This window comes from Tupaia chinensis, unplaced genomic scaffold (assembly GCF_000334495.1).
Source record: "Tupaia chinensis unplaced genomic scaffold, TupChi_1.0 Scaffold138988_1, whole genome shotgun sequence".
Classification (NCBI taxonomy): Eukaryota; Metazoa; Chordata; class Mammalia; order Scandentia; family Tupaiidae; genus Tupaia; species Tupaia belangeri.
Window position 1 is genome coordinate 306,649 of NW_006198878.1, and position 12,072 is coordinate 318,720.

The window sequence follows — 12,072 nt, forward strand, 5'->3', positions numbered from 1 at the left end:
AGAAAAAACCCCCCCAAAAAAAAAAAAAAAAATTAACAGCTGCATAGAGCCACAATTGGTATGTCACTAAGCCAGGACAACTGCCCTAGCGCTTTTATGGGATTTGTTCAAAGTGGATTTTGCCACTTTGCTTTTCCTTTCTGTCATCAGTTGTCATCTCAAATGTGTGGACACTTAGGTCGTCTTTGATACAGGAGGGCATGGGGCACCAGCATTAAAAGAGGTGAGGATTCCAGTTAAGGACATTATTAAAGAAAATATTATTCTGACACTTGTTAAAACAGTATGGCAGATTATTCATGACCATCGTGTTTGATATAGGGACTACTGGGATGGGGTTTTTGCAATGGGGGGAGGGCGTGTGTGTTAGTAGATGGAAAATTATTAAGAAGAACATTTAGGAGTAAGGGGGTTCTTACTAAACTGCCAGGTGATCAAACATCATGAGGATGAGGAACCTTATGAGATATTGACAGGGAGAAGATATTGGGGTGGGGGTTCCAGCTAACCCAACTTTTAGCAAGATTCTTGCTAAAAATGGGCAACACAAAGATGAATATGGAAACCCAAAAGTGAGGGCCTTAGTTGGAAAGAGAATTTAGAGGAAACTGAAGTCCAGTCAAGGAGAGAATCTTTTTTTTTGGGGGGGGGGGAGAGATTTTCGCTATAGGGCGCGTGCGCTCGCCAGACAGACAGAGAGAGACATAGAGAAAGAAAGCGAGAAATCACCCCCCGGGGGGATGGTCACACCACAATCCCTTCTCCTCCATTCTCCTCTTGGGATCCTGGGCATGCACGCACATGCGCCCGGCGTGAGTTTTAAGCCACCAGGTCCAGGACATGAACTGCGGTCAACTACGTGGGAGTCTAGCGACATAGCCATTACGCTAACTGCTGGTTCCCAAGAATCTTTGTCAATCTTCATGCTGAAGTATTCAGGGGAAGTGTGATATTGTCTTCAGCTTTATTTGAATCTTCCAAAAAATAAGATGGGTGATAGAGAAATGGATAGATAGATAATAAAGTACAGTAAAATGTTAATGGTGGAATCTAATGGTAGTGGCTATACAGTTGTTCTCTATACATTTTTCAATATTTTCCTATATATATAAAATGTTTTGTAACAAAATATCAGGGAAATAAAAGCAAGTCAGGTAAGAAGTGACAAGAGAGCAGTGAAGAAAGACTCAATGAAGTGGAGAGACCTTATTTAGGGCATAAGCACGTGGGATTTTTCACCTCTTCTGACACTCTGGGATCTGATGTGGTATGCAACCTCTTTCTCATGACTTCTGCATGACAACTTTCCTCTCCTTTTAGCTAACCACTCCTTCTGCTTCCAGAAGATGATCAGCCTTCTGGCTACTTTCAGCCAACCTGGCTGCCATGAGCCAAGCTAATACTTTTTGTTTTTTCTCCTTGTCTTTCTGTCCAATGACTTTTAGAGTTGGTGTTGACCCAGATCAAGACCCACCACCCAACAATGACAGCTTTCAAGTCTTACAAGGGGTAAGTCACAAGAGATGCTTCTTCCCAGGAAAGACATGATTAAAGATAGCTACAAGACGGGTCCTTTACCTGGATTCCTGCATTGTGATCTTGAAAACACTTTTTGAGATGGGTACTATTATCATCATTCCACAAATTAAAAGCTTAAGAGTTTGAGTGAATCATCTAAGGTCAAAGAATTAGAAAGTGATGGATCCAGGATTTGATCCCAGAGCCTATATTCTTAAACACTTGAAGGATCTGGGATGGCCAGGAAGAGGATTTAGACTAAGTTCCTTTCTTTTCCATAATGTATATATTGGTTCTGTAACTGTTCTGTCAGTAATACCCAAGGGGAAGGGAAGAGAAGGATATGATTTAACTTTGCAGCCCAGGTAATCTGAAGAAGAGAGGAGAGACGTTGAATGACTGCAGGCATTCCTCCAGGGCCTGGGATTCTCTAGGTCAGGAATATGCAGCTTGTTCAAAAAGTACACAGAAATTGTGTTTATGAAAAATGCATGGCTTTCAATTTTTTTGGACCAAAATTAATTTGTCTTTGAATTCTGTTTTTCCACAAACTATTTTGAAGTCCTCTTGTATGAAAAAGCATAGTAAGGATGGCTTGTCTTTGTCCCATCAAATTCAGGACCTCAGGTAGGAAAACTGGGAGGTTGAAGGGTAACCCCACTGCAGGGGTCTGGACTTACCCAAAGGCTCTTTTATCTATATGTCTGGCACTGGCTGAGAAGACTCAAAGATTTAGGACCTTGGATTATAATCCCCACACATGGCTTCTCCATACACACTAAGCTGCCTCTCAGCATGGTGGCCTCAGGATAGGCAAATTTCTTAAGTGATAGCTCAGGGGTCCAAAATATGAGTGTCTGAGCAAGGTGGAAGCTACATTGTCTTTTCTGATCCAATCTTAGACATTTAACAGAATCTCTTCTGTGACTTTCTGTTGGTTAGGAACAAGTTCCTAGGGTCAGCCCAGATTCCATGGGAGATGCTGTAGTTTGGATGTTCCCCAGAAATTCCTGTGTTGGGACTTAATCCCTTCGTGGTGTCCCAGGTTGGGGCCTTTCAGTATGACAAGGTCATTAGGGTAGGTCCCTTATGATTGAGTTCTGGTAAATTTACAAGATGGGCAAAGAGACGAGAATAGGCAAAAACTTTTGGACCCTTAGTCTGCTCAAGATCTTGCCCTCTGCCGTGTTGTAGTCTCACCAGAAGCTGGTTCTAGGACCGTGGACCTTCAAACCCTGAGCTGAACAAACCTCTATTCTTATGAGTCACTTGGTCTCAGGTAATTTTATTAGCAACACAATAATAGACTAAGACAGAAGAGGACAGAGGCCACAACCTCTGTATAGGAAGAGTGCAGATTGTTTTTTTGTTGTTTGTTTTTTAGAGGTTTTTGCTTTAGGATATGTGTACTTGTGTGTGTGTGTGAGAGAGAGAGAGAGAGAGAGACAGACAGTAAAAGGGAAAGTGAGAAATCTCCCCTCAGGGGGATGGGCATACTGCAATCCCTTCTCCATTTTCTTCCTGGGATCTTGGGCATGCACACACCTGCACCTAGTGTGAGTTTCAAGTCCCCAGGTCCAGGACTTAAATCGCAGTTGGCCATGTGGGAGTCCAGCGATGTAATCACTATACCAACTGCTTGTCCTGACTGTAGACATGTTTTAAAACTGTCATATCATCTATGTTATGTGCAGCTGTTGGGATCATTTTTGTCTCCAGGTTTTGCTCCTTCCTCAGACTGGCATTTCCTGGGAAGACAGGATGGAGAAAGAAGAATTATGATAGGGGCAGAAATATATTACCAAAATATTATGATTAGCCTTGGGAGTCAAGAACTACTTTGTTCAGCATTGAATATCCAGTGCTGAGCACAGTGCCTGGCACATGGTGGGGAGGGGCTTGGTAGATATTTGATGGATAAATGGGGGAGTGAAAGATGCAACGTGACCTGCAGCAGGTGACTTGACTAACCATCTGTATATGTTGTCTGTGAAACTGTTTGAATTGTTTCTTTTTCTTCTAGTCAAGTTTTTATTTATTTATTTTAGTATAGCAAAACAGAGAGTTTATATAATGAGAGGGGAGGAAAACCAGCTCTCAAGAAGGAAGGGGTCCCAGGAAATGGGTTGCTGAGGAGGAACTGGGGCTAGGGGTTTTTAGACCTGAAAACAAGCCCGAATAAGCCCTTTCTGACCCTGATAAAAACCCCTCTTGTAGTCAACTTTGAATTGCACTCATCATGGTATTTAATTACAAACCTGGCCTGCATTCTTTAGATTCCATACGAGCTTCTAAATGATTCCACCTACCTAGTCAGATTTAATGTTTTACAAAGTATGGTGCCATGTAGGGCCCAAGAGGTGTCACAATAGTTTTGTTTTGATTTGTTTTGTTGTTTTCCTCATTTCTGTCTCTTCCACGGTGGTCACAAGCCTAAGAAAGTCATTTCTGTCATTGATGTTCATTCTAGGCTCCAGCTTAAGGGACACAAAACCATGACCTCAGAAAGTTCTGGATAGTTTTCAATGAACTTCATTGGAGATTTGGAGCTCCAGACTATATAAGGGGGTCTTCTAAAAATGTGTGGAAATACATATTATGGAAAAATATTTATGGATTTCAATTTTTTGCATCAAAATAAATTCATACTTTAATTCTGTTTTCCATGAACTTTTGGAGTCCCCCTCATATTAGAAGTGGAATCCCTTCTCCATTTTCTTCCTGGGATCTTGGGCATGCACACACCTGCACCTAGTGTGAGTTTCAAGTCCCCAGGTCCAGGACTTAAATCGCAGTTGGCCATGTGGGAGTCCAGCGATGTAATCACTATACCAACTGCTTGTCCTGACTGTAGACATGTTTTAAAACTGTCATATCATCTATGTTATGTGCAGCTGTTGGGATCATTTTTGTCTCCAGGTTTTGCTCCTTCCTCAGACTGGCATTTCCTGGGAAGACAGGATGGAGAAAGAATAATTATGATAGGGGCAGAAATATATTACCAAAATATTATGATTAGCCTTGGGAGTCAAGAACTACTTTGTTCAGCATTGAATATCCAGTGCTGAGCACAGTGCCTGGCACATGGTGGGGAGGGGCTTGGTAGATATTTGATGGATAAATGGGGGAGTGAAAGATGCAACGTGACCTGCAGCAGGTGACTTGACTAACCATCTGTATATGTTGTCTGTGAAACTGTTTGAATTGTTTCTTTTTCTTCTAGTCAAGTTTTTATTTATTTATTTTAGTATAGCAAAACAGAGAGTTTATATAATGAGAGGGGAGGAAAACCAGCTCTCAAGAAGGAAGGGGTCCCAGGAAATGGGTTGCTGAGGAGGAACTGGGGCTAGGGGTTTTTAGACCTGAAAACAAGCCCGAATAAGCCCTTTCTGACCCTGATAAAAACCCCTCTTGTAGTCAACTTTGAATTGCACTCATCATGGTATTTAATTACAAACCTGGCCTGCATTCTTTAGATTCCATACGAGCTTCTAAATGATTCCACCTACCTAGTCAGATTTAATGTTTTACAAAGTATGGTGCCATGTAGGGCCCAAGAGGTGTCACAATAGTTTTGTTTTGATTTGTTTTGTTGTTTTCCTCATTTCTGTCTCTTCCACGGTGGTCACAAGCCTAAGAAAGTCATTTCTGTCATTGATGTTCATTCTAGGCTCCAGCTTAAGGGACACAAAACCATGACCTCAGAAAGTTCTGGATAGTTTTCAATGAACTTCATTGGAGATTTGGAGCTCCAGACTATATAAGGGGGTCTTCTAAAAATGTGTGGAAATACATATTATGGAAAAATATTTATGGATTTCAATTTTTTGCATCAAAATAAATTCATACTTTAATTCTGTTTTCCATGAACTTTTGGAGTCCCCCTCATATTAGAAGTGGCCATTATGCCAATTGAGAACATGTGATTTTAATAAGATGTTCTTTTTTGAAAATTTGCTAATTAACTCTAGCTTTGATTAAGGACTTTAGAAAACAGGAGTTCAGGAATTATGTACCTGGAAACTAAGTAGAATATAATAGTTTGAGAGATCTTGAAACTCAATGGGAAAACCCCAAGGACTGGGTGGGGGGTGGGGGCGGTGGATTGAGTTATGAATGCCCTTAGTTCATGGAAAAGAAAAGGATGATTCCAGGAGGATATAACTTCCCCATGCCAAAGCGTCTTCCACAGAACCATAATGAGTCAGGATTAATTTTATAAGAAAAACAGTCTAATAGCAGCTGGATAGCTGGCTTTGAGGGCAGTTTCCCCTAGTCAGTTCCAGACTAGCCCTTTTTCTGTTTTCCATTGCTCCTACTTCTGTCTTCAGCATATATAAAAGGAAGTACATGAGAGGATTTGGTTGGTTGCATGTAGCAGAACTTTCTATTTATCTACACGGCTTCATAGACAACAACCACATGTAGTCCTAAACCCACCTGCTGTAGATCACATTGCATCTCTACATCTCTCATTCCCCAACCCATCCAGCAAATACCTACAACATTGCTCCATGTACTAGACACTTTTTTCAGCGCTAGGCATTCAACACTGAATAAAACAGATCTTGACTCTCAAGATCTACTGTACATCTAAGACCTGCACACTGAAAACACTGGGCTTGCAGTTAGTAACAAACTTGTGATCACTTTTCCATGGAAATCTTTGAGAAAGCAGTGGTCCTAAGTGCTAAGGGCCTTAGCATTTTAATCCCTGTAGTGACAGCTAAAATAGCCTTGTGTCCCCTGGTGGAGTGAGCCTCAGGAACCTCTAATGGATAGGCCTGGATGGGTGTGGACCTGTGAACTCAGTATTAGGGTTTGCGCACAGAAGGCCCTTTGTCCGAGAGCCTGGGCAATTGGCACTCTGAACAGACTGGCAGCTACTTCTGCTGTGCCCCAGTGGTATCCTGGTGGCCAGGAGCCAGGTCATAGCCTTCCCTAAGCTTCCTCCTTCCATGCCTCACACACAGTCATGTAGAGGAGCCCTCAACTCAGTTCCCTTGACCTTTCAAAAGGCTTTGAAGATTGCTGTCAAGTTGGGCAAAACAGGCAAACTTCAAGTGTGGTTCCCCAGAACACCCTCTTAGAAATGACTCATGCTTTTGTGCAGAAAGGGCCTTATTTCTCCAAATCCTCTCTGCCTGACCTTCTTGTTCAAGTGAGCCACTAACAACGGGGCTGGGAGTACTCATTGGTCAAGAAAAACACAAAAAAAGAGAAATAAATGGACTTCTCAGTTTGGGATGAAAACTGGAGTTCTTGCAGTTTCCCCTGGAATAGTTCCAAATCACATGCCCAGTGTAGTCATGAAACTGAAATCAGAAGTGTGGAAAGTCCAGAGGTTTGTGTTCCACTGGAAAAGAAAGGGCAAGTCTCTCTACCTCATTTTCTAAATGATCTTCCTAAAGGCAGCAAGCAAACAAAAAAAATGATGTTTGATGGTAAAGCATTTCTTAAGATGAGCACAGTTTTTCCTCACTGGTTCTAGAAACCCAAGGTTATAAACAAGAGTCATGGCTACAGAGAAACAGCATATTAGCACATGTGGGAGAAGAAAGGGAGCTGTTGGCTAGAACTTTTGGCTTTCTGTGAGTGCAGCCTAAGAGTATTGTGGGCAGACTCCAGCTTCACATCCTTGGCAAGTTTAACTCAGTAGAACAAAACAAGACAAAAAAAAACTTGTTGCTTCATTTCTCTGGAGGTCTTGGTGACTTTGCAACTAAAACAAAAACAAGCCCAGCTGGAGGCAAGCTGCCCAGCCTGGGGTGGCGTCCCACCCCTTTAAGGGGAACTTTTCATGCCAGACCAGACACAGCTGAGATTTCTGTTGGCCGGACATGCAGATACATCATGCATTTCCTTCCCCAAGTTTCCATAAGGGCACTCATTGATGAGGCTGCTTTGGAACAGCTGAGAGCATGAATCTGAATTTATCCCAGTGTTATCAGATCATCAAGACAAGGTCCTAAGCCGGATGTTAATGGAATGTGGAGGAAAGGAAGCCACTGTGCGTGCATGTGTGCATGTGCTGTGCATGTGTGTGTGTGTGTGTGTGTGTGTGTGTGTGTAGTGAAAACTGTAGAAAATCAGCTATTTATAGCTGCATTGACATATGACTTTCTGAGCAAGTTGAATTGTTTCTGGCTCTTCCAGTTTTCCTCCAGGCTGAAATCAGATACCCAGTCGCCTAAATCTTTAACTTTCAGCAGTTACTGAGGTCCTTTTCCTCAAATTACTGCTGTCTGACCCCTCTGCCCTGTTTTTCTTTTCTCTTTTCTCTTTTCTTTTCTTTTCTTTTCTTTTTTTTTTTTTTGCTATAGGGCATGTGCACACTCCAGAAAGATGGAGAGAGACAGGGAGATAGTGAGAAATCACCCCCCAGGGGAAATGACCACCTGCAATCCCTTCTCCTTCATTCTCCTCTAGGGATCTTGGGAACGCTCGCACACACGCCTGGCATGAGTTTAAGCCACTGGGTGTGGGATTCAAACCGTGGTTGACTGTAGGGAGTCCAGCGACATAGCCATTACGCCAATTGCTGGTCCCGCCCCAAGCTTTTTCTTTTCATTCTTCCAACTACCTCCCTTGACCCCATGATTTCCTTTTATGCTTTTTTTTTTTGCCAGATGCTCAGATTAAGTATTAATTTATTCATTCCTTTAGCTGATATTTATTGAGCACCAGTTATATTTCAGACATCCTTTTAGGCTCTGTGAGTACATCTGCAGGGAGACAGATGACTCTTTGGCCTGAAAGCTTGATGATGATGTGATGTAGGATGAGTGTTGGGAATGGCAGAACTCAGAAGATGGAGGGCCTTGTTTGCTCTTCTCCTGGAAAGTGGAGACCTATTCTTGCTACTCCAAGTGTTTTTGGGGGACCAGCAGCCTGAGTGTCACTGGACAGCTAACTAGAAATGTACTCTCAGGCCTCACCCAACCCCAGGGCCAAGGGCAGTAGACCCTGCTGTAGTTACCCTCTGGGCATTTGTGTGCACTTAGTTTATAAAGCCCTGGGCTTGGACAATGCTGAGCTCTGGGAGAGTAGTAAGCAGAGAACAAAACTAGTGTTTGTATTCCTGCTAGAGACTTGAGTCCCTATTTTAAAACCCAGTTAATGTCTCCTGCTGAGAAATCTCAGGCCTATCATCCCAATGAAATGAGAAAAGCCTAAATTGAGTTACATCATTTATCCCTCTTCTACTCTGTAGAAAAGTTTTCTGTGACTTCTGTAACAAATTGCCCAAACATAGTGGCTTAACACAACACAATGATTTTATAGTTCAATAGGTTAGAAGTTTGCTGGGCTCAGTTGGTTTCTCTGCTTCAAATCTCTCAAAGCTGAAATCAAGGTGTCAATAGGGGAGGGCTGGGCACTGGAGGACAAGCCACTTCCAGGCTCCTCAGGTTGTTGGTAGAATTCAGTTCCATGAGGTTATAGGACTGAGGTCCTGTGTCTTTGCTAGCTGTTGGCCGGGGGTACTGCTCAGCTCCTAGAAGCCACTTGTATTTCCTGTCTTGTGACCACTTTTATCTTCAAAAAGCAGATGCAGGCCCAGCCAGGTGACATAGGCCATGATGTACTAGAGTAGTGGTAGAGGCCAGATGAACCTACCCTGGGTTGGTCTCAGAACATACAGGGCACATGCACAGGTGCCCAAGATCCTGGGGAGCTAGAGGAAGGAACATCCCCAGCTGAAAGTATGGGAAAGGGACATCGCATCATGATAAGACCCCATTAACGGTTATCTCCATCTCTCTTTTGTGCACACATGTACATACTCTCTATTATATAAAAAAAAGCAGCAATAGTGGGGCAAGCCTTATCATGCTCTGAATCTCACCTGCCTCTTCTTCTGCATCTCTGTCTCATTTGCCCTCCTCATCTACTTTTAAGGGCCTATCTGAGTGTACTGGGCCTGCCGAGATAAGCTTTAGACCATCCACAAAGGCTCTTTTGCCATGCTGTATAACATGTCCACAGACAACTGTGAAGGGCATTATTCTGCCTACCACATGCTCTATCCCTAGAAAAAGATAAGGTGTTCTCATTACCATAATGATCAGGACTTTTAGAAAAATCTTTTAACATTATATAAGAATGGAGTGGAATATAACTCTATGTAAATATTATTCATTAGTTCTAGAAACATTATTCCTAAAATTGGAATGTTTGCTATTCTTAAGTTCTTTAGCCAGCTTTCTTTTTCTTCATTGAATTTGTCACTGTTTGTCGTTTGTGTGTCCATATCCCTCCTCTGTAAATACAGGGTGCTCCCCAAGGGACAGGTGCTAAGTCTCATTGCTCTGTGTTTCCTGTATCCAGCATGGTGCATGGCACATAGTGAGTGCTTAATGAATGCAGAAATAGCACTTGTTAACATGCTCAAAAAATGGTAATAATAGGTCTGCCAGTATTTTCTTGAAGGATTTTCTCTATTAATAATGTCAGGAAAAGATGAAAAATCTCTTGTGTAAAAAGATACACAGGTCACCAGGTGGTGGCACAACTGGACCCACATGGAAAATGTCCTGGGTTTGTCCTCTGGGGCCTCCTTGAGCACACCAGGCACATGCTTGTAATCTAGGTTAGCCGAGACAGGGTGAATCATGGCATGAAGAGCTTGTTGAGAGGTTATACATATTAGACACTAGCCTAAATTCTTTAAATATAAAAACCACAAGACCAAATATATATTTCACAATGTCACAGCCCCATAATAAGATAGGTAATTAATATCTACATTTTATAGATTAGGACACTGAAGCTCAGAACAGTTAGGTAACTTGCTCAGAGTCACACAGCAAAGTGATGGCACAGTTGGGCCAGGTAGTATGTTGAGAAAGCCTGTGATGTTCATACCTACATTTCTTGGAATGCTCTCTTGCTTTTGAAACATTTCTCAGACAAGTCAAACTTGTGCACAATCCTTAAAAATGAATATGGGTCAGCTAGGTAGATGTTGTGAGGGAGGAGGTGAGAGGAAGAAAGGGGTTTCCAGGTTCTAGGACTAGGCTGAGCTAAAGACATGGAGTGTGAGCCCTTCTGGTGGGAATGCAGGTTTAAGGAGGAGCATGGTAAGTCCCTACAGCACAGAATGGAAATCCAAGAATTTCTCAGTGTAATTGGGAAGAAGGCCCTGTCTACCTCCACAATGATCCTGGCTCAGCCCTGTGCTGTCAGAGCCCTAGGCAGGGCTCTCAGGACTTCTCTGTGACAGAAGTCCAAGTCATGTGGTGAAGCTCTCTGTGGGTCATCCTTTGGGTCAGCTTAAAATGTTATAATAGTTCTGTTCTGCAGAACCACCCTGATCTCCCCAAGGCCCCGATGTGCGCATTTATTTTCTTCTTGTACCTAATCTTGTTTCTGGCACTATCTCTTAGAAGAAGAAACTGTATAAAACTCTTTTTACCAAGTTGCACTTTTGATTTGTCCTGAATTTACCCCTTATAGCCTTGAAGAGTTGTCTTTTAGTTTCTTACATTTTAGGATTTGCTGTAGGATCTGATGTCACTTTATCTTACTTGTGGATTGCATGTCTTATTGTAGTCTGAGAAGACCTTTTGTTAGTTTATCATCAAATAGAAGTCCATCCTTTACTTCACTTATTTTAATTGTCCCTTTTGGGGGTTCATACAAGTCTCTTGTAGCTTTCTTGAGGTGAGATGGTGAGAATTTATAAACTCCAAGTGATAATAAATTCAGTGTGGCTTTGCAGAAGTTAAGATAACAAAGTAGTAGGGGTTGTTTCTATTGTTTATTTAAGGTAAGAAGTAGAAGAAACTGACTTTGAGAGATTTGTTTTGTGCCTGATGGTGTATAAAATCCTTCCTGAGGATGTTTTTCATTTTGCTAGTTTTCTCTTCAGGAAATTTTTCAGGCACTTAGAACTGAGAACTTAGAGCTAATAATTTTATGAAGCACCATTTAACTTTTCCATAAAGTGGGGATCAGCAAGTGATATGGTGGTTAAGGCGCTGGACTTGCACATGGCCAACCATGGTTCAAGTCCCGGGCCTGGTGGCTTGCTATCTCACTCCCCCCTCTCTTTCTCTCTCTGGTGAGTACACGTACCCTATAGCAAACTTAAAATAAATAAATAAATATGACTTTTCCATAAAGATATTTGTGTATCAGAAAGGTCATCTACCACTTTTCTACTCAGTTGTGTGGCATTTTTAAATCTTCCTAGAGTGGTTGTTGGGTTAGAAGTCAATGACTTATTAAAAGAAAAAATTTGAAAAGTTTTTTTTTTTCTTTTAATTACCAGAGGATGTGTGTGCTTGCCAGAGAAGCAGGCAAGGAGAAAGCATCACCCCCCATTCCAATAGGGCATAGTCACACCACAATTCCTTCTCCTCCATCCCTTTTCTGTTGGGATTTAGGGCATGCACACACATGCATCCAGTGTTTTTCAAGCCACCAGGGCCGGATTTGAACTATGGTTGGCCATATGGGATCTGGCTCCCTTAACAACTAGACTATAGGGCTGACCCAAGGAAAAAAAAATTTTTTGGAGAGGTTTTTGCTATACGGCACGTGGGCCCGCCC

At 42.2% G+C, this 12,072-nt stretch overlaps 1 protein-coding gene across 1 annotated transcript in view; it reads left to right on the plus strand.

The window, feature by feature from the left end:
* Positions 1 to 12,072, plus strand: part of SLC9A7 (solute carrier family 9 member A7) — a gene marked incomplete at its 5' end in the record, with an annotated part of 119,007 nt that overhangs the window by 76,616 nt on the left and 30,319 nt on the right. The window contains 1 exon segment of the mRNA XM_027765626.1: positions 1,446 to 1,509. Coding sequence (XP_027621427.1) covers positions 1,446 to 1,509 — 64 coding nt within the window.